Raw genomic sequence first — 24,056 nt, 5'->3', positions numbered from 1 at the left:
ACATGGATGTTTGGCATAAAATTCCATTCAAAATGCGTTTTCGAATTGCAAAGAAATGTTGTAAGCAACTCGTTTCAACTTGTTGCATAATAGTAGTTTATGCAACAAGTTGCAAAAAGAGATTTTTTCAGCACGAGTCGTACATTAATCCAACGAGGTTGACCGAGTTGGAAAAATACGAAGAGTGCTGAAAAAATCTAGTTTTGCAACGAGTTCCATACAACATTTTTTGCAATTCCAAAAAACACACACTGAGTGAAAAGTGTTACTTTTCGAAACAAGTGCTGAAAAGTAGATCTTTTCAGCATTTATTTTGAAAAGTGTTGCTATTCGATTCTGTTATTTTTGGTACAGAAAAGTAGGCTATTTCGTTGATCAAGAATGACAGGAAAAGTGAGTAGTTTCACGACGGAATTGCAAAAACTACTATTTTATGATAAATGGCAGTATCTTTATTTTAAGAAAAAAACAAAATGTTCTTATGAGTTGTTGTTCTGAATACATTTCTGTTAACTTTTGCATGAAGTGTTCAACTGTGACCTGCTTATTCCTCACGCGGAATTGGGCGGCTCCCCCCCAGTTTGGGGCCCGTGCTGGGTAATGGGAAAACCTGACCGGCAAGCGTCTTGTCACTTCACACCATCTCGGGCCGGCATACTGCGCCTATTCCACGGTTGAGTACACCTCTAATTTTGTCCAACTTTGCCTTACCGACCTGCTGATTCCAACCTGGTGGTGTCTGGTTTGCATTCTCTTTGAAGGTTCTCGCCGCCGCGATGGATTCGGATGGTGCGCGCCAGATATTTATTAATAACTTTCCAACATTAGTCATGTTTTACATTCCTTGCCACATACGCTTGTTACGCTTGTTCTTGAGAGATCTCTACAGTGGTTCCAAGTAGAACCTCTAGGTTCGAGAACAAAGAAAACACGTTGAGAACCCCTGGGGGTCCCCCACGAGAAGCCCGGCGTGTGACAGAGTGTCAAGGGTGCTCTCAGGGAGCAAAGGCTAGGTTAAAAATTTCAATGACAACCGAAACTATTTATTGCAACAACACGCGTATTTATTGAACGGCGTTTGACAGGGGCCCGGAAAACCGGTTCGAATTGGATTAGCGGTGTGAAACAGCTGATGACGGAGTATCCCTTCCCCAGGCCAGGGAGGGTGGGGAATTGAAATTTGATCGACGTCTGTCTAATAGCCGGTGGGGTTGTTATAGGTCGAATCACAACAGTTCTGCTCCAAATTGAACTCGGCATGACGAATTATTGGTTGTTTGTTTGTCAATTTGGTACTTTTGACCCGCAGAACGATCCCACAGCTGTCGAATGGTTAGTACTTTTCTTGTCAAGAATTGTTTCCAAAATACCGCCGATTTGGCAACGCTGGCGCGGATCGCTCGGAGTTGTTGATTGCACGTGCCGGTTCAGTGGCGTGGCTAATGAACGTCACGAATTGGCACGTAGCTACGGGCTGGACCCAGCAGATCTACGTGGATTTTGGCTTTGCTTCTGCAGGTTCAACCAATCTATTTGGCCGCTAGCAGTGCTTTGTCAGTTCCATGTTAAAAAATAGGGTGACACATCAAACTATCTCTGAATGAAATTTTAAGTTGAAACTTTGTTGAACTTGAGCCTGTACATCGATGAATCGTAAAGTTCAAGGTCAGATTTATTCTCACGTATCCCAACCTACCAATTACGACCCCTGAAATGTGCGACCTTTGGCCCAGAATACTAATATTCCTTCGCTTAATATTCAATCAGTGCCCGTTAACCTTTCCCAACCGCCGGCCGTCGGAGAAATAAAAAGTAATAAGTTGGTCATAATTGCCATCTTCCAGTCGGTTTGCAAAGCGGGGCATAATTTCTCGCTCATGCGGCGCAACCCGTGGTTAATCATTTTAATTACTGCAAAAAAACATCACGAACCGACCGACCAGTCCACCCTTTTTTATTGCTATGTCACATATGTGAGAATGCTACCGCTATACCGATCTCTGGAACGGCCTTGCACGTGGTTCACATGCTTCTTACACGGTGTGCAACGTTTTGGGGGTACGAGCTAAATCTTGTGCTCGATGTGTCACTGAATTCCTTTTTTCTTCAATGAACGGCCAGGGGTTCATAAAAAAAGCAAAAGAGCAAAAGAGCAAAAGAGCAAAAGAGCAAAAGAGTAAAAGAGCAAAAGAGCAAAAGAACAAAAGAGCAAAAGAGCAAAAGAGCAAAAGAGCAAAAGAGCAAAAGAGCAAAAGAGCAAAAGAGCAAAAGAGCAAAAGAGCAAAAGAGCAAAAGAGCAAAAGAGCAAAAGAGCAAAAGAGCAAAAGAGCAAAAGAGCAAAAGAGCAAAAGAGCAAAAGAGCAAAAGAGCAAAAGAGCAAAAGAGCAAAAGAGCAAAAGAGCAAAAGAGCAAAAGAGCAAAAGAGCAAAAGAGCAAAAGAGCAAAAGAGCAAAAGAGCAAAAGAGCAAAAGAGCAAAAGAGCAAAAGAGCAAAAGAGCAAAAGAGCAAAAGAGCAAAAGAGCAAAAGAGCAAAAGAGCAAAAGAGCAAAAGAGCAAAAGAGCAAAAGAGCAAAAGAGCAAAAGAGCAAAAGAGCAAAAGAGCAAAAGAGCAAAAGAGCAAAAGAGCAAAAGTAGACAGTAGACAGTAGACAGTAGACAGTAGACAGTAGACAGTAGACAGTAGACAGTAGACAGTAGACAGTAGACAGTAGACAGTAGACAGTAGACAGTAGACAGTAGACAGTAGACAGTAGACAGTAGACAGTAGACAGTAGACAGTAGACAGTAGACAGTAGACAGTAGACAGTAGACAGTAGACAGTAGAAACCCAAAATCGCAACTCTTCGATTTTTCGAAATCCAACTATACGTTTTAAAGCTAATTGTTTTTTTTTGTTTTATAGTTTTCCAAAAAATCAGGATATTTTCAAAAGTATAAGAACTCTAAACCCCCCTCTGAACAACCCCTGGCCATACGTGCCCAAGAAAGCAAACCAAAGCAGATTACCACCGGCGTCTGCTGCGAGGATAATTATATTTCGCAACCGTACGAATAACTGAGGCACATACCAGCGAGACGCCACCTCGGCCGTCCCGTCGTCGTCCCTCACGCAACCGCTGAATCAGTCACCGGAGAGCCTCCAAATTCAGCCACGTACAAGGGGCAAGACCTACGGCGACGACAACGGCGCGCCGCTTTAACACACACCTTACTCAGCGTCTTCCAAGAATGACGTGACGCTGTGGGGATGTTCAAGAGCTTGAAGCACTTCATGATGTGCAGTACTAACATTACTGAGCATGTGCAGCTTAGTGGCAGTTCTTTGAAAACAAATTATCTTCAATCTGTACTGTTGGTTTGATATCACAAATCTTGCTCCAGCTTTTGTCTTAAAACTTGGTCAGGTGAAATAGCTATCTGTTTCCATAGACAAGCCAGATTCATCTTGATCAACCCTCTCGTAGACTGTTGCTGACGTCCACGTCTGAAGAACACAGATCTCCCAACTCGACTCGAGCAGAATCTGCACGCGCTAGTGACGTCCAAGCTGTCGTATTCGCAGGTATTATTACGTATTTTAGTCATTCCGCTCATGTTCAGGTTCATGTTCAACGCGCCACACATGAGGCGGTGGTACTCTACGTTCGGGGAGGGTCTCGGTTTGACGTACAGAAGAACCTGCCCGAGTCGAATCCGATCTGCGCTGTCCAAAATCGGTGCCCAGACTTGGTAGTGAACTGAAATTAACTGATTGACCAAAAATGTAAACAAAAGAAAGGTCAGTAAAATAATGATCGATTGGAAACATGAATCAACTGTGCCCCTCGTGTGTACGGGGGCCAGGGGGTCGTACAGCGTCAGGTATTTGCGGTTCACCTTGACGCTTGGCAGCAGAAACTGGCTCTCCGGGGCAAATGATACACATGTGGACCGCTGAGAGATGTAGTAGCGGGGTCTCCACAAAAGGGCCCACCAATGGCTTGGGCTCCGAAGCTGTCATGAGAGGAAGGGGGGGTCTCTACCTGATGGTGGTGACCTTGTTGGTGCGGTTCAAAGTATCAGTTGTTAGATTCAATTTGAAACTCAATACCTAAAGTGGTGATATGTGGCGGCGTATCTGCGGGTGAAAGGCTCCACATTTGAAGGTGGCCGACGGTGGAGTTGATTGGATTTTTGATGGGTACTGTGAAGCGATTTTTGGATTTGAAGTATATTTTACAGTTGTGGTGAGTCCTTGGAAAGTAACGTAACTATTAGTTAACTCCGACTACAGCTTCTCAACACTTGTTGATAAGAAGATCTGTAACAAAACTAAGAACTGTCCTTTTTGTTCGATCATCTAGTTAAGTCGACCACCGATCAACCCATCATCAATTTTCAAACGATTTTCGCAGAGTTAACGAGCTGACGGAGAGGTCAATCCGCCACCAATTAATGAATGAGCGCCTTCGTACGATCCAACCCCAAAACACACTCCAAAGTGTGACAACATCCGGACCCAATTACGTAAGATCGGTTGATCGGCCGGCTCCCCTCGGGGGTTCCTGCCAACTTGCCCCGAGGGCTACAGACGGCTTAAAGGTGGCCGCGTCTCCGGTTAATGATGAGGTTTGCCCATTTTTGGAGTGCGATTCTCCAAATGATAGGGTCGCTTAAGACGTGTGTCTGGTAATCATTGAGCTTTTGCGCGATGAATGCTTCCGCGGATTGGGTCGTTTCGGTCGAAATTGAAAACCACCTGAAATGAATTTAAATGGCCCATCACTCATCGCAGGAAAAAAAAATAAACGGACCGGAGTCCACCTTGGACAAGATCCACCGCCCGGGACCTGTCGATGCTAATGATAAACGTGAGCATAATTGCTCAATTTCCCTGCGCATGTCACCCGGCTGACATTTTGCGCTCAAAACAATCTCCGACCGCACGACAAGTCGTCCGCCGTCAGTCGTGTGGGTTGTCCGGCGTCATTCGGCAGAGAAGAACGGGATGATGGGCCTGGCTGCCGCCGAGACGTCCACGGGACGGACAGGTTGGCCTTCACGGTTTTATTCGCCGAGTTTGGGTCGTTTCGTCGAATGGTCATTTCACCGAATGTTTTTAAATTAAGCGTCCTTGTCCAAAAGAGTAATTTCGACGAAATGGTTCTGTCGATGAAATGACCTTTCGGTGAAACGGCTCACACCAAAATCGGTGACGGAGTCGTCTCGACGTCAAAGTAAAAGGCCTTCCATCATCGCGGCTACCATCACCGCGCACGTTGGCGGCGGCGCATCTGTCAATCTGATCACGCGGAAGAAACGCCAAGATGACAACGACAACGCTGCGGAACCGCCTCGGCGTGATCGTCCGGGCGTACGTTGCGCGAAGATCTTCGCAACCGTCGCAGATGTTTCTAAATGCAGATTGACACAAAAAATGGAGAGTCATTATCGGAGAGTTAGAGCTGAAGTCGACGTGATCGTGCTATCTTGTCGCACGTCACTTTTTTGACGTTCCAAGAAAAAACGCGTTTTAATGTTTGACCATGGACAAACAAAAATTTGAGCACGCAATGTAAACAATAACAAACACGTTTTTTGGCTGATGATTCTGTGCATTGTCCTAAAGTTTGGTTTCCGGAGTCCCGAGATATAATAAAAAATGTTTACAGTAGTCGGGCATGTACGTGTGTCAAAAGCGTTCTGACTAAAATCCCTTTGGTCAGCTGTCGCACTTGATTTGCAGGGTGTGTCAAGATAGCACGATTAGATCGAAACATCTTTGATTAGCAGAGTGACAACAATGCACGGAGGATTGAAATCGAACTTTGAGGAAAATGGCGTCCTTAACTTAATTTAACCCAAATTCGACGTGCGACAAGATAGTACGGCCAGCACGGAGTGGTTGTGGTACAGAAAGTGCATGAAAGACACGCGAACAGAGTTCGGACTGGAACGAAGTTTACTCTTTACGCAACTTTTGAGATTGATTAAATGTGACAAACCAATTAATCTGCAGCTTTACTCAACCGTTCGGGCAACGCAATCTGGATGGTAATGAGACACGTTACTGGAAGTGATAGCCTGGGACAGATTTTTGAACACGTTTGTCGAGGGAGCGTGTTGGGACAATTTTCCGGGTGGTTGATTGTTTAAAATCAGAAATAATGTGGCGATTCCTTTCCGACTTCGGGTTTATTAATATTTTGTGGACTTTTTTTTCATAAAGTGAACCCACTGTGATATATTTTATAAAACCTAAAATTAAAAAAAGGTATTTAGATATCTACGTCACTATTGTTCGAGGAATTCCCCAAAATCAAACAACCGATTCACGGGGCATCACCGTTCCGATTAGCCGTTGCCAACACACATTTCTTCCCTGCTCTGTTTCGCCCGATTCTCATGCTCATTTTGTTGTCTTTCTTAATTACAGATCATTTAGCGCGTACCCAGCAGCGGTAGACGACTCACGCACGCTTCGCGGCCGCACAGTTGGACCTCGCTCTCTCGAGAAGGAGCTCCCCCGCCGGGGGTCGTCGTCGGCGTAGATCTGGTGGAGGTGACGGCGGGACGCGGCGAGGAGGAAGTATGAGAATAAAATTTCGCCGCGTTTTATGGCCGCGTCCCATCAGTAGTCGAAGCCGCAGAAGTGCTGCCAGCCGTGGTCAGTGGTGCCGTTTAGTGTACATTTACAACAAGTGATTTCGGGGTTTGGGGTTATTGTTCTACGGAAGAAAGGAAGGAAAAGGGTTTAGTGTGTGTGGTTGTGTGCGGGAAAGGGGAAGATGGCAGTCCAGCAGTTCACCAACCACCTGACGATGAAGGGCCACGTGGTGCTGGTGTTGCTGGTGCTGCTGCTGTTTCAAAGTTGCGCCCGGACAGCACTGCAACGGCAGGGAGCGCTGGGAGCCCTGGTGAGTCCCACGTTTCAGACCACCAGCCAGACCAAGATGATGCTGAAGGAGACCCTGTTCATTCCGTCGTCCGACCCGGAGAAGGAAGCCAAGGCCATGTACGAGAAGGCGTTGCAGCAGTACGGCATCGTCGGCCGCACCCTCAAGGAGATCTGCAAGCCCTGGCAGGTCCGCGGCTGCCAGTGTGCCGGCTCGTCCGAGGAGGTGGCCCTGACCTGCCGGGGCATCGGGCTGGAGGCGATCCCGGTCAACCTTCCCACGGAACTCGTTAAACTGTAAGTACCAAACTGTTGCCAAGAAAAACGACAAAAACCCTCCCGATCAAACAAAGCCACAAAATCCGATCGAATTCCACTTTTGTGGGACAGATGATTGGAACACGGTCACGTTTCGTTCTCCGACCGACCGGAGGAAGAGAGTATCTCGAAAGCTCGTAAAGACTTGCTGGCGTCGTCACAGTGCAAGGGTGTTTTAAGGAAAGACAAGCTTTTGGGGATGACGGCGGTGGTGTCGTAGCAGCAGCTGAGCAGTGATTGAAGCCATCCGGTGGTAGCACCCAGAAGGGTGCTTATTCCTGCACTGCCTTTTGGGGATGGCTAGGGTGAAGGGTTTGGTTTTGGGGACGTGTTAGTTTAGTAATTAAAACATTTATTGCTAAATTTTGTAAGCTGCAATTATTTTTTCAAGTTCATGTTTCTAAAATCTTGTTTCAATGAAGGGGGTTGCAATGCAAGCCGTACATTTTTATTTTGAGGAAAAATAGAGGCAGGTTTAACATTTTGTACTATTTCAATATTTAACCATTGAAAATATTTTTTTCTGAGCTCTTTTATAAGTTTATAAGTAATGATAATATCAGTATTTTTTATTTTTTTATTTTTCTCATTGTTTGCTTGATTGCAGTTCTAATGCAAAATTGAATTTGCAATTACTAAGTATTTTACAGAAGTTTTGATAAATTGTGCCGTTTTCGAGGTTTGGCCACTTGAAGTTTGATTTTAACTTGAAATTTGCAGTTTTTCTATTTAAAAAAATGTTATCATGTGTGTCTGTTTCTAAACATGTTAACAGCAAGAAAATAAAATTAATGCGATTTTTGTAGGTCATGGTTTAATTGTTCAAAGTTCCATAATTATTTTCGGATATTCAAACTTCAACAAATTCGACAAATTCTTCATGAGTTATCAGAATTTTACTAATTTTATTTTAAAAAAGTGGTGGGTTTGAACATTTTTGACCAGATTTTTGAATTTCTATCCCCTAAAACTTAATCGTGTGCTTTTGAAAGTATTTTTTTCGAAAAGTTAAGCTTATTTTGCAATAGAATGACCTTTTGGACGATTTTTGTGACTCGTACATTGCTAGAATCAGATACTATTTTACAAAAAAAAAGCAATAATTTTATGATGAGGGACAGTATCTTATATATTTTTTTTACTTTGGAAAAATCCCACATACAAGAAGTGCACGAGCCACAACAATCGTCCAAAAGGTCATTCTTATGCAAAATAAGCTGAACTTTCCGAAAAAATACATTAAAAACACACGATTGAGCTTTAGGGGGGAAAATCGAAAAGCTGGACAAAAATGGTAAAAATCATCACTTAAAAAAAAAATCAAAACTCTGATAACCTGGAAGAGTACATACAAACCCAGCATGTTTACAAATCAAAATGTTTGTTTTTGTTTGTTCTACATCTTCGTAGAACATTGTGACAATCTAAAAAATAACCATGCAAAGCTACATAATACACGTTATTTTAAAACGAAAAAAATATTCTAGATGAAAAAAACGACCCTTCTGGGCTATTTCTGCCTCTAAAAGTACATCAAATTTCCCTTATAATGTCATATCTCACGATTTTTTACAGTTGAGTAACTGAAAATTGCAGTGATTTTAAAACTGATTTTTTACTATTTAGATTAAAAATGTGTATTTTTCGGAATTATAAGTACGCCATGAAATAAGGCGTTCAATTTTACTCAAAAGTCGCTTTGAAACCAAATTTCTATCTCTTCACGGTCTCGTGGCGCAGGGGTAGCGGCTTCGGCTGCCGATCCCGATGATGCTATGAGACGCGGGTTCGATTCCCGCCTTATCCACTGAGCTTCTATCGGATGGTGAAGTAAAACGTCGGTCCCGGTTTCTCCTGTCTCGTCAGAGGCGCTGGAGCAGAAATCCCACGTTAGAGGAAGGCCATGCCCCGGGGGGCGTAGTGCCAATAGTTTCGTTTTTTTTTTATCTCTTCACGGTTTCGAGCTACAAATCACTGAAAACGTCTCTTAGTAAAAATCCAGAAAAATTAAAGAGGTCGTACTGCCCCACCGTCACGAGATACCGAAAAATGGGCCTTTGATTTGTGATCATGGACCAAAATTACCCCTAAGAGCATAGTTTCATGATGAGGAGTTGGGGCAACATTTTCCGATTTCATGTGAATTGGTGGAGAATTACCCAAATTTTTTTGAATATTTTTATAAAAATGTTGAAAAGAAATTTTTACCCCTGATTTTTTATATTGTAATGTGATGATGTGATAACAAAAAAATCATTTCGTACGAGCAAAAAAAAACATTGTTTCACATCTGGGAATGTTGAAAAATATGTAAAACTCTAAATGTGTGTAAATTTTCATCTTTTCATGTGAGCAATTCTCTACAAAACCGGCCGAATTCGACCATTTTTATTTTTTGTATTTTTGGATTTGCCTCAAACTTTGTGGGGGCCTTCCCTATGACCAAAGAAGCCATTTTGCATCATTAGTTTGTCCATATAAATTTCTATACAAATTTGGCAGCTGTTCATACAAAAATGGTACGTAAATATTCGAAAATCTGTCACTTTTGAAGGAATTTTTTGATCAATTTGGTGTCTTCGGCAAAGTTGTAGGTATTGTTAAGGACTATTTAGAAAAAAATAGGTACACGGAAAAAAAAATTTCCCGATTTTTTTATTAACTTTTTTTTCACAAAAACTCAAATTCCCAAAATACGTATTTTTTGATTTTCGAGATTTTTTGATATGTTTTAGGGGACAAAAATCTGCAACTTTTGAGCTATAGAGAAACATGGTCAAAAAATCTGCCGCCGAGTTATGATTTTTTGAAAAATTAGTGATTTTTGGAAAAAATCGAAATTTCATACATAAAATTTTTTTGACCTCATTTTTTTATGCAAAATTGAATTTGCAATCGAAAAGTACTTTACAGATTTTTTGATAAAAGGCTTCGTTTTCAAGATATTGCCACCGAAAGTTTGATTTTAGCGAAATATTTGCAGTTTTTCAATTTTTAAAAATAGTGATCATGAGTGACCATTTCTTAAAATATTTTTTTTGAAAATTTCAGAAAATTTGCTATAAAATTGTCTAAGAGATATTGAAGATTGGACATCTGGTTGCTGAGATACAGCGGCTTAAAGAAAAAGAAACACGAAAATTGAAGTTTTCTAAGTCTCACCCAAACCGCCCACCATTTTCTAATGACGATATCTCAGCAATTAATGGTCCGATTTTCAATGTTAATACATGAAACATTCGTGAAATTTTCCGATCTCTTCGAAAAAAATATTTTGAAAAAAATTAAATCAAGACTAACATTTTAAAAGGGCCAAACTTTGAATATTATGCCCATTAAAAATGCTAGTATTGATTTAATTTTTTTCAAAATATTTTTTTCGAAGAGATCGGAAAATTTCACGAATGTTTCATGTATTAACATTGAAAATCGGACCATTAATTGCTGAGATATCGTCATTAGAAAATGGTGGGCTGTTTGGGTGAGACTTAGAAAACTTCAATTTTCGTGTTTCTTTTTCTTTAAGCCGCTGTATCTCAACAACCAGAGGTCCAATCTTCAATGTCTCTTAGACAATTTTATAGCAAATATTCTGAACTTTTCAAAAAAAAATATTTTTAGAAATGATCACTCATGGTCACTATTTTTAAAAATCGAAAAACTGCAAATATTTCGCTGAAATCAAACTTTCGGTGGCTATATCTAGAAAACGGAGCCCTTTATCAAAAAATCTGTAAAGTACTTTTCGATTGCAAATTCAATTTTGCATAAAAAAATGAGGTCAAAAAAATTTTATGTATGAAATTTCGATTTTTTCCAAAAATCACCAGTTTTTCAAAAAATCATAACTCGGCGGCAGATTTTTTGACCATTTTTCTCTATAGCTCAAAAGTTGCGGATTTTTGTCCCCTAAAACGTATCAAAAAATCTCGAAAACCAAAAAATACGTATTTTGGGAATTTGAGTTTTTGTGAAAAAAAATTAAATAAAAAAATCGGGAAATTTTTTTTTCCGTGTACCTATTTTTTTCTAAATAGTCCTTAACAATACCTACAACTTTGCCGAAGACACCAAATTGATCAAAAAATTCCTTCAAAAGTTACAGATTTTCGAATATATACGTACCATTTTTGTATGAACAGCTGCCAAATTTGTATGGAAATTTATATGGACAAACTAATGATGCAAAATTGCTTCTTTGGTCATAGGGAAGGCCCCCACAAAGTTTGAGCCAAATCAAAAAATACAAATAAAATCCATTTCCGGTTTTGGTAGAGCATTGCTCATGTGTATAAATAAGTAATATTCTCATGAATTAAGGTAGTATTATCCTTTTTTTAATGCGTACTCATTTGACTTGGGGGTGCCACAAAATTGATTTTATGTATACATTTTGAGATGAAAATTAATTAACTGATCTTTTTGTTCCATAAACAGAGCCTGCACCCCTTCTGCAAGGGTCTCGCTCCCCCTTGGGAAGAAAGTAGACCACACCGGTCGGTACATCGCAGTTTCAGTTCCCAACTGAATGCAAGTATGTCGTCGTCGTCGTTGCCGTTGGTTGGTCGAATGTCGTCAGAAGGAAATTAACCTATTTTCCCCTTCGAACGTGAGCATGCAGTACTCTCTTCTCCAAAGGGGTTGGCAAAGTAGCAGAACAGAGTTACCATGGAAAGTGATTTCTTCGGTGTGTGGACTTCCGACTTTTGTGGACAAGTGACTCTGTGATTAGGTTATTTTTGGATTAAGGAAGTCCTTTGAATTCGATTTGCATTTGTGAGGAGAAGTGCAACTCTGCAATTTGGCACCTTTTGAACGAGCTGAAAAGATGCTAAATGGACAGTTTTTCACTCTGAAGCTCAATAAAACAACGGTTTTCAATTATCCTTTTTGCTCGTGACGTAAAACTGGCCATTACTTTCAAGTCTCGTACGCAAACCCGTATGTCACGTCAACGTCGGGGACGTTCATACCCATAATTCAACCTCCAGACTCCAGACACAGTAATTCGTCGCACTTTCCCAAAAGGCAAAAATCGTCATAAAAAATAACCACCCACGCAGGTCCCAGAGTGGCCCACAATTGTTGCCAACGACGCTTCGTCTGTCAGCGGTGGCCATATTTGCCATAAATGGCAACTCCGGATGGTCGAAGGGGCACTTACTCATATCTGCGCGATGACCTCTGGGGCAATCACCACGGGCAACAAGTGAATCACAAAGACGGTGGTCACTGTTTTTTTTAGGGCGAGTTGTTGCAAGGATTTAATCCTTGGTGAGATTTTCTTTATAAATTAGTAAAATTTCCCTGGAACGAGCTCGCAAGAATTTATCAAGAATTCATCAAGTTCGAACATATCAGCATGTTGAAATTTTTGACTGATATTCTAAGAAGTGCAATACAAAGTTATATATTTTTCCACAGAGAACTGCTCTAAAGTCTCGTGTAGGGCCATTGTCTGCGAATCCGTGTACCACACGAAGTATTTCAACCCAAAAGGTGTTTTGTAAGTGACACACACCAGATGGGTGCCATAAATAAGCGGTTATTAACCATAAAAGCCGGAATCAATACCATTTCGACGTCGCCGTCTGAGGTCGTCAGCTGCTACTGATGAAGTCGGTCGAGTCGTCCGAGTCACTGAAGTGGCGATTGCTCCAAGCCATCATGCCCTGAACAAAGGACTCGGACGTTCTATTGTGCGTGGTTCGGCGGCGGGAACGAATTAATCATGTCTGACCCTCCGAAAACCATATAAACACAATCGAACCGACTGTGAGCCAATCTGTCAGCCCAGAAGAGGTCAAACGGTGATGCACTTGGGTGAGAGTGACTAAAGTCAATCGGAATTGTTGGGCCGGAATAAAAGGTTGGATGAATTGATTTACAGGCGAGAGATCACCACCATGTTGAATGAATCTACTTGTTCGTGGCATTTATGGGGCATAATAGGGCGTGCATTTCGATGTTATGACCTTTGATGGATCGTTTGATTGTTGGCAGACAACTAAGTCCACTGCACTGTTAAACGGAGTTTTGGACTTTTCTGATACCTGTAGCCAGTTTTGGGATTTAATAATCAGAATCAAACAATTTTGAAAACATCCAAAAGAAGGTTATTCTAGAGAATATCCCCATGCTGCAACATGAGTCGTCCTGAAGCACAAACCTTTTTTGTTGCTTGGTGTAATCCAGTTAATCTGAAAACTCCTCAAACTTATTTTTTACTTAAAACAGGGATCATTCTCATCCAACTCACACAGCACTTCCCACGAGTTCTCTTTGATTTTCATTAAACTTTGCTCTTCGGAGTAATTTTAGTCCTTGATCACAACTCCGAGGTCCACTTTGTTATATTTCTGATTTTTTCTGATTTTTTACGAAACCGTAAAGATATTGAAATATTTGATGACAAAGGAACTATTTTTTCTAAAATTGGACAACTGATTTGATGGCGTCGTCTTAATTCTGAAAATTGTATTTTTCATCAAAAGTAATTCTAAAAAAACGTTGCCATTTCCCGTTAGGGTAGAGTATTCATCAATGCACAGTGGTCCGAAACCGAAATCTAGCGTGACAAAATTGATAGCGGCCACACGTTAAGATTTAGAGCTTTGGTGTCTTCGAGACAAATGATCAGGGTCAATAGGGGCATCTTTTGGTATGGTGGGCATTAGGGTGGTCCCAATTTTAGGGTGGTTCAGAATTTTTATTTTGGCGAGATGACGAAATAACGCTTTTGTGTCTTCAGAAAAGTTGTAGAGAACACCATTCTGAGCAACTTTGCTGAAGAGCACAAAGCTCTATCTTCAAACGGGAAGTTTCTAGAGCCATTTTTGTAATTTAGGTTGAAGTGTTTATAAAAAAATGAGTTTTTTGAATTTATCAACTCAGGCTTGTGCCGTAGCGAGTTGGTGTCTTCTAGACATTTGTAGAGCTTATCAAAACACACATTTATCTTCCAAGAGAGTGAAAATCGGACCTTTAAAACGAAAGTTATAGCCAAAATACGACGAAAAAGACGCCATTTTGAAATGTGAATAACTCGAAAAGGTGGTGAAGTTTGACCTCGCTCTTAGAAGCATCTGAAAGTACACATTTTAGAGTACATTTGCTGAAAATATCTCGGGGGTCTTTTTTGTTTAACTTATTTAATCTCAATTTGAAAATGAGCATTTTTTAATCGTTTTTTGCCCATAACTTTTGATAGAATTGACCAAAATTCATTTTTCAAGAATAAAAATGTTCATTTTGACAAGCTCTACAATTGTCTAAAAGGGCTCAAAAATGTACAAAATTATTTAGTGATTGTAAAAGAAGAAACAAGTTTTGGCTGAAATATTTCAGGAATAAATTTAATTATTTTGTTGATTCCTGAAATATTTCAGCCAAAACTTGTTTCTTCTTTTACAACCACTAGATCATTTTGTACATTTTTGAGCCCGTGTAGACAATTGTAGAGCTTGTCAAAATGAACATTTTTATTCTTGAAAAATGAATTTTGGTCAATTCTATCAAAAGTTATGGGCAAAAAACGATTAAAAAATGCTCATTTTCAAATTGAGATTAAATAAGTTAAACAAAAAAGACCCCCGAGATATTTTCAGCAAATGTACTCTAAAATGTGTACTTTCAGATGCTTCTAAGAGCGAGGTCAAACTCCACCACCTTTTCGAGTTATTCACATTTCAAAATGGCGTCTTTTTCGTCGTATTTTGGCTATAACTTTCGTTTTAAAGGTTCGATTTTTACTCTCTTGGAAGATAAATGTGTGTTTTGATAAGCTTTATAAATGTTTAGAAGACACCAACTCGCTACGACACAAGCCTGAGTTGATAAATTCAAAAAACTCATTTTTTCATAAACACTTCAACCTGTATTACAAAAATAGCTCTTGAAACTTCCCGTTTGAAGATAGAGCTTTGTGCTCTTCAGCAAAGTTGCTCAGAATGGTGTTCTCTACAACTTTTCTGAAGACACAAAAGCGTTATTTCGTCATCCCGCCAAAATAAAAATTCTGAACCACCCCAAAATTGGGACCACCCTAATGCCCACCATACCAAAAGATGCCCCTATTGACCCTGATCATTTGTCCCGAAGACACCAAAGCTCTAAATCTTAACGTGTGGCCGCTATCAATTTTGTCACGCTAGATTTCGGTTTCGGACCACTGTGCAATGAGATATGGGGAACAATGATAAAATGGCTCGCACAAATCGTAGTTTCAACCAATAATGCTCTTATTTGGGGGAAAGGTGTGTCTACTGGATACACGTCTGCCATAATAGTGGCTATCTTTATGGACGCTCCCTCGCAAAGTTATTCATAAATGTTTGATTCTGTGGTGTAGAAGTAAATTATGGACAAAAAATATTTTTTCACTCGTAGGCTGCCATTAACACAAAAACTATCACAACTCCAAATTTCTTTCGTCATTTCATAGGGCGTGAATCCAGGGCTGTCTCATTGTTCCCCACTCTTTTCAGCTCATGGGTAACAATGAGACACATTGATTTTTTTTTTCATTAAACTTTTCAAAATCTAGGGAAATCCTTCAAAACAAGAATTTAAAATGATTTTTGGCATACAGTATGTAAAAAAAGTAATTACACCCCTTGGGCACTATGCACATTTTGTGATGAAACATGTAAAAAATTTAAAGTTTGACAGGAACCTAGTACTACGTTTTGTTCAGAAACTCATGCCAGACATGTTGCTACAAAAAGCTCATGAAAAGATGAATTCTATAAAAAGTTATATAACAAATACTATTACGAAAATAAAAAAGGTGCAAAAAAAGTTTGTACACCTTTCGAAAAATTTACATAAATAATGTTATTTGTTGACAAATCACCATAAATCCAGTCTCCCAACTCCAAATAGGCATCCTTGACTGATTAAAAAAAATAATTTGAATTGAATATAAAGTTTACTAACTACTTAGTATAAAAGTTTATATAACTCTGGAAATTCTATAGAAAACTTATCTTAACTTAATTTTGAAATCTTCTAATTCAACTAAATGTCAATATATTACCATAGAATTGCAAAATAAACATTTGGGAGTGGGTATAACACCGTTTTGGGGGTATTTGTATCGCTAGAATAGATTTTTCGTTGGAATTTCGTAACAACCCGGAATTACGTCGTCGGAAAATCCGCCGGCATCCGAACCGGTCCACAATTCACAAGTCAACCTATGTGGAATCGGAAAGGGCATAAAATTTCCGATCTTTTAATACCCAAACATCTAGGTTTTCTTTAAAACCTACGTTTTTAAATACCTGGGCAAAAAGTAAGTTTGATCCACGAGAACAAAAATTACGAAATTCCATACATTTTTGACAGGTTGCTCAAACGAAACCATAACAACGTTTTTGCTTAGGTATTTAAAAACGTGGGTTTTATAGAAAACCTGGATGTATGGGTATCAAAAGATCGGAAATTTTATGCCCTTTCTGATGCCACATAGGTTGACTTGTGAATTGTGGACCGGTTCAGATGCCGGCGGATTTTCCGACGACGTAATTCCAGGTTGGTACGAAATTCCAACGAAAAATCTATTCTATCGATACAAATACCCCCAAAACGGTGTTATACTCACTCCAAAATGTTTATTTAGCAATTCTATGGTAATATATTGACATTTAGTTGAATTAGAAGATTTCAAAATTAAGTTAAGATAAGTTTTCTATAGAATTTCCAGAGTTATATAAACTTTTATACTAAGTAGTTAGTAAACTTTATATTCAATGCAAATTATTTTTTTAATCAGTCAAAAATGCCTATTTGGAGTTGGGAGACTGGATTTATGGTGATTTGTCAACAAATAACATTATTTATGATAATTTTTCGAAAGGTGTACAAACTTTTTTTGCACCTTTTTTATTTTCGTAATAGTATTTGTTATATAACTTTTTATAGAAATCATCTTTTCATGAGCTTTTTGTAGCAACATGTCTGGCATGAGTTTCTGAACAAAACGTAGTACTAGGTTTCTGTCATCATTAAATTGTTTAGATGTTTCATCACAATATGTACATAGTGCCCAAGGGGTGTAAATACTTTTTTTACATACTGTATTTATTGAGTTTTAACTTCATTTAACCAAAAATATAAAGTTATTTTTTGTATATACATGATTTTTTTCAACATTTTAACACTTTTTAGTATAAATTTTGTTAATTAAAGTTTCAAGTAGGCAAAATTGCTTTTAAATATTCAAGGCAAGTCACCTGCAATGGAACAGTACAAAAACATAATTTTTTACTAGAAAAGTATTGATTTTCGTAGAGTATCTCATTGTTCCCCACCTGTTCTATTGTTCCTGCCAAGTGCATCTACAATGAGACAGTTGAATAACTCTGGCTGTAGACGTTAGATCGGTCTCATATGTTGGTCAATGCTAGAACACATTAAAAGAAAGACCCTACTTGATTTGGAAAGTGCCACTAAGTGCTTATCTCTGCAAATATTTGATAATGGTCTGAGCAAATTTGATATAAATTTGCATTTGAAACATTGGATTGGTCATTTCGTTGCTGAGATAAAACTTGTTTATACAAAGAATCAATAAAATTGTTGTGTATAGGGTAGGGTAGTCATCAATGAGACACTTTTGGTTTTCAACTTTCAAAGATTTTTCTCATTTTTTCATCAGCATTTTTTAATGAGCTTTTTGTTGCATTTTCTTTCTTTTAATGTGTTCTAACATTGACCAAAATATGAGAACGATCCGACATCTACAGCCAGAGTTATTCAACTGTCTCATTGTAGACGCACTTGACAGGAACAATGAGACAGCTGGGGAACAATGAGACACACTACGAAAATCAAGATTTTTCTAGTAAAACATCATGTTTTTGTATTGTTCCATTGCAGGTAACTTGCCTTGAACATTTTAGATCAATTTTGCCAACATGAAACTTTAATTAACAAAAGCTATACTAAAAAGTATTTAAATTTTGTAAAATCCGTATATTTATACCAAATAACTGTGTATTTTTGGTTAAATGAAGTTAAAACTCAATAAATATGCCAAAAATCACTTTTAATTCATGTTTTGAAAGATTTCCATAGATTTTGAAAAGTTTAATGAAGAAAAATCAAAGTGTCTCATTGTTACCCATGAGCTGAAATGAGTGGGGAACAATGAGACAGTCCTGGATACTGGGTATATTCTAAATTTTGGCCAAACCTAATGAAAGGACATTGTAGCCCAACTCAATCCCTATGGAACGTCGAAAGAAATTTGAAGAAATATTAGTTTTGGTGTTAATGGCAGCCTACGAGCGAAAAAGTAATTTTTGTCCATAATTTACTTTTACATCCCAGAATCAAACATTTATGAATAACTTTTCAAGGAAGCGTCCATAACCAAAGCCACTATAATGGCAGACGTGTATCCAGTAGACACACCTTTCCCCCAAATATGAGCCTGATTGGTTGAAACTACGACTGAGAGCCATTTTATCATTGTTCCCCGTGTCTCATTGATGACTACTCTACCCTAAGCAGAGTTATCATGTTGAAAATTTGGCAAAGATCGATCAAAATCTGAAAAAATCTTGCAGACGAAAATCAAACAATTCTTAATGGTGAAGGGTACGGAAGATATGAAATAATTCAAAAGTTTTGTAGAATTCAGGTGGGCAACTGTTTTTATGACCTAAGAAAGGGTTAATTTACGTTCTTTTTAAGAAAAAAATACATTATATGAAGTTTATTATTTTCAATTAAATTCGTTCATAAAGTTGTTGAAAATAGGCATAAACTTAATTATCTGGCAAAATCTAACACAAAAAGGATGAATCTTTATTCTGGCTAACACTTGAAAAATCTGGCATTCTCGGGTTTAGGGGAAATGTGCCCTTGAAATTCACTAAAACCAAGTGCACCAACAAGTAGAGCAACTCCTTGTGAACATTTCTGTTTATTTTCACTTTTATTGAAAGTTATGCTATTCCTTTTACAAGCATTAAAAAAAATATTTCAAAAATGCGTTTTAATCAGTCGAGTGCATTGGGCCACGCCCATTTTTCTATTTTCAGCTGAGTTCTTTTTTTTCTTCCAGCGCTCTTTTGGATCTGTTTAGTACTGCCAAAATTCATGAACATTTAAGTGAATACTCTCGAAAAGTAGCATTTATAGCGAAAGTTTCCTGGCAGCACTTGCTCACTCCAACAGGCGCTGCACCAGCATGTTGGTGGTGTTGGTGGCCACCCTTTGTTCTTTATTTGCCTTCGCTTTTCGCTCGGTTTTCTTCAGCCTTCGATTGGAATGGGTAGTCAAAATTGAAACGTCAAAAGACTTAGCGTGTTTGTTTTTTGGATGGCGCTTGCTAAATATTTACATGTTTCGGGATTATTTTTCAAGTAGAATGTGCAAAAGAACATGTTGCCGGTAGTTGGAAGCAATTTCATATCTTAAGCGCTTTGAAATCGTCAGTTAACCTCGGATCTTGTGTATGCCACCAAAATGATGAGAAATGGTCTCGCAAAATAGAAATTATGATCAAAGGTGCTTTAAATTTGATCTCTTTGGCCAGTAAGTGGCATACATTTGCGTGCTTACTCGAGGCGGTGCTGTTGCTAATAAGATTATAGCCTAAATAGTATTTTTGGAGCTTTAATCGAGCATCAAACTCTCCATATGACGAAGTTAGTTGTTTGATTAGAAAGGGTATATTTCTCCTATCTGGCAACCTGGCAACCCTGTATATAAGTGTAAGTAATGATTTTTTTTTTAATTGGAGCTTGAGTTGCGGGTTTTTGTCCCTTGAATTTAAAAAAAATATCAATGCGTAAATGATTCGAAAATCCTGAAATTAATAAAATTTATAATGCTAGTGTTTTCCTTATAATGTTATGAAAAATTATCATTAATTAATGATAAACAAGTCAAGTGGAAGTCAATAATCGCTTCACAAAATAATATAAGTTTTAAGACAAATTTTGTTAAGATCAAACATTCTTTAAGGACCTTCAACAATGGTACAACCGGCATACGCTGATTCGTTTTGGTGCAATAATTGGTAAAATTTTATTAAATACAGAGCATTTTGAGTGATGTTTGAATTTCTTCAAAAATGATTTATGGTGAAATTTCATGTAATGTTTAAAAAAAACTTTGAAAATTATTAGGAAAAGCCAAGCAATATTATATTTGAAATTAAACTATAAACCACCATATTTATTGCTTTTTAGTTTGTTACAAACATCTAAGGACAATGAAAAAACACTCATTCTCCCAAAGTTATGCAATCACCATTACATCTGTTCCACCGCCATAATACTCGCTCATAATCATAATCACCGCAGCAGAGCGCGCGCACCACGTGGTAATCATCGCCCGGAAATGTCTTCCAGCGTGATGCTGGCAGCACTGCTTCCATATCGCGCTCCACCGGGAGCATTTCCGTGGTGGAGTATGACTTTTCCTCTATTTTTTTGCGGAGAATTATGTGTGAGGGTAATAATTTTCGCTTTAGATTACACACACTATCCGATCCACCATTTTACGTTGACTTCCGGAAGTCCCAGTTCTAAACGTTGGGCGATGGAAGTTGGAACTGGTGAGGAAAACCCCGTGAATTATGTGCCTTTTTGGAGGACGATTGTGCGCCCATCGTTACCGGCCTTCCATCAGTAAAAGGAAATGTGCACTTGTCGGTGGCAGAAGGTAAATCAGAATCATACCGAGCATTAAAAATGCTTTATTTTGCAAGGTTTAATTAGCCTGCAATTGCCTGTTTTAATTGCCAATAAAGTTAAACATTTTATCACCGCAAATTCCAACAGCAATCAACAGTGATTTTTCTCGACTAAATGAAAACAGAATAACCCACAATCTATTGGTAGTATCGATTCGATTTTTTCCCCCTCATCCAAGCTGCCAATCGTTATCGACCACACTAATTAAACCGATCGTTTTCAGTTCGACAGTGCTGCCATGTCATCTGCATAATACCGACACTTTAATTAATACCTCCCCGCAAGTAAGCACTCCTGGATCTCTTAGCTCTGGCTGGGGGGAGAAGTAGCTTAACGGTGCGCTTCTACCATAATCACAGAAAAAAGTAGGTTCAATAAATTTCGTTCTTAAGCTGCTCGCTTACAGATTCGATGCGGGGTCTTCATGAAGACACTCGATACGGCGTTAGAGAGTTTATCAGCGGTTTCTACAGGATAAGTGATGGCACGGTAGTAATTCATTGACAGATTAATATAATTTGTCAGTGGATTAAAGAACTGAGTAGAGTCTGACTGAATAGCTATTCAAACTAGATTAAAGGTGGGCAAAACCGCTCTTTTTTAGGAGACGCTCATTTTCATTCGCTCATTAAAAAGAGCCGCTCTTTTGAACGGCTCTTTCGCTCTTTTTCAAAATATGGGTGAAAAGGATATTTTTAAAGAATGTTGTGATTTTTAAACCTATGGCATATTTTAAACCTATGGCATATTTCTAATGTATAAATTATATGAAACAAATCAACTCAAAACGAGAAGATGCCCTTGAACGCCGTAGTACTTGGCGGTCTCTATGTCAACATTTCTACTCGAACCTAAACGTTCGAATAATTGAATGGCATCCAAACTAAAATCTAGGACTTTGGAGTAATTGCTATTAATTTTAAAATTGCGTTTATTTCTGCCGAAATTGGACTAATGCTGATATTTTTATTAGAGAAAATATTCTGTTAACTCTTTTCTACATTCTGGTTTGTTCGATAAAGTCTACAACGCTGAAGTTTATTCGGTCAAGAGGCAAAATCTATAAGTTTCGTAATAATTTACAAGTTAAGCAATTTGAAATGCTCAAATTTGTATTCGAGTAATACTTTAATGTATGATCAGTACAATGAAAAGTTTCGTTTAGAAAATCATTTACTTTTGGAATAAAAAAAAGTTGAAAACTGTAAATATAAGCTTAAAAACTATTAAGTGGTTTTCAAATATTGACATATTGACATCAATGAGTCTTTCAATTGATGTGAGAGTTGCTTCGGACACCTTTTTAACCTGCCATTTTTTTCTTAAAGTACTTGAAAAAGTACACCAAGGGACAATGTTTAGATTATTTTTTTCATCAGCATTGAAATATTTGAAATTGTATTTTCAATTCACAAAAACAAATTTGACACTAGAATTTGTTGCAAATTCAATAAATTATATTTATAACACGTTTAAAAATTATTCCATCTTGGAACGATTCTTTCAAAAGACTGGAGTTTAAAAAAACCGCGGTTCTTTTTTTGTGAGCCATGGTTCGTTCGCTCTTTTTGATGAACCGGCTCTTTGAGCGGCTCGCACAGTGGTCGGGAACACAAATTTAGCAGGAATAATTTATTTCCGCTTCAGGGATGCATTTTCGAGCTTCGGTGTCTAAGAAGCATTTGTTAAAAATGAAATTCTACATCTTTTGGTCAAAACGATATTAGGGTGGCCTAACAATTTTTAATATTTTCAAAAACTATCTTCGCTTCTAGATGAGATAGAGGTATACTTTTTTCGACAGTATTGTAGTACTAGCCATTTCAAACAACTTTGTCGAAGACACCAAATCTGTATCTCTTAATCTGATCATTCTACAGCATTTTATATGAAAAGCAGTAGGGTGGCCCATCAAAAAAGTGTTTTTATTGCGTATCTTTTTTTGTATTATTTTTGGCAATTTTGGTGTCTTCGGGACATATTTAGAGCATAAAAATACGCGTCTTTTGAAATGTCAACGAAGTCGCTAGGTCATTTTGGTAAAAAGTTACAGCGTTTTTAAAGTTTTTAATAGGCCTTTTTCAAATGTTTGTATCTTTTCGAGGGGGACACAAAAAAATACGCTCCGCGGTGCATCTGAAAGCTCAAAACTTCTTCTTTAATATGAATATAACATCTCAAAAGGGTTTTTCTTAAACCCAAGTTACAGCGATTTAAAAATGGTCATTTTATGAGATTTTGTACCATGCTCTATGAGAAAATTTACATGAATATCGCATTAATCAGTATTAAAACTGCTCTTAGTGAGCTCAAATGCAGGTAAAATTGGTTTGTGGACAAACGTGGTCGAACCTGGTTTTTATGGCAACTAGGGTGGTCTTAGATGACCTAGGGTGGTTCATATTCGTTCACTCTTATAAGATATGATTTTTTTTTTGAATTCGCATAGAAAGAAAAATAAAAAAAAAACATTTAAACAAAATTCAAATACATAACTTGTTTTAAATAGTAAAGCACCTGAGGATATGATATCTGATTAGGGTGGCTCAAATTAATTAGAAAATAAAAAGATTAAAGATTAATGATTTTATTCGTTAGAAAATGTGTTTTAACATATTATTATTCCTCTACGTTTTGGTAACCCGTCTTTAATTTGTATTTTTTTAATAGAATAAAACTTTCCATGCATTTACTGTGTTATAAGGGTGTCATTTGCTTCATACAATTTTGCCCATACAAAATGGGAATGTGAATATTCGTAAACATGATACATTTTCTGATCGATTTAGCGTCTTGAAAAAGTTGTAGGTTATGATTTGAACCCTTAAAATAGTTTCAGGGAAAAATGCACACTTTAGAAATTGATATTAAAGTTGATTTCCCAAAACTCTTATTTTATTTCTGAAAATTTGTTTTATTTGTTAGGAAACATCTTTTAGGCTAGTGTTCAGGTTTTGTTGTAAAACTTGGTACTAAATTTGTTTGATTAAATGCACCGTTATCATTGTTTGCATTTTTAGGTAAAAAGATATAAATTGGAAAAGGATCCGCGTATTGGCATACAAATTATACAAAATGACTCCTTTTGTCAAAGAAAATGCATGGGAAGTTTTATCCTATTAAAAAAATACAAATAAAAAACGATGTACCAA

At 38.0% G+C, this 24,056-nt stretch overlaps 1 protein-coding gene across 1 annotated transcript in view; it reads left to right on the top strand.

Annotated features, from left to right (window-relative positions):
- The first annotated feature begins 6,402 nt into the window (after nucleotides 1–6,402).
- Nucleotides 6,403–24,056, top strand: part of LOC120422903 (leucine-rich repeat-containing G-protein coupled receptor 5A-like) — a 172,933-nt gene continuing 155,279 nt past the window's right edge. Inside the window, exon 1 of the mRNA XM_039586468.2 lies at nucleotides 6,403–7,171. Coding sequence (XP_039442402.1) covers nucleotides 6,768–7,171 — 404 coding nt within the window. The 5' untranslated portion in view covers nucleotides 6,403–6,767. The remainder of the gene's footprint in view (nucleotides 7,172–24,056) is intronic.

Source organism: Culex pipiens, chromosome 2, assembly GCF_016801865.2.
Source record: "Culex pipiens pallens isolate TS chromosome 2, TS_CPP_V2, whole genome shotgun sequence".
NCBI lineage: Eukaryota > Metazoa > Arthropoda > Insecta > Diptera > Culicidae > Culex > Culex pipiens.
Note: the sequence above shows the minus strand (reverse complement) of the source record. Positions and strands in the feature narration are given on the sequence as shown.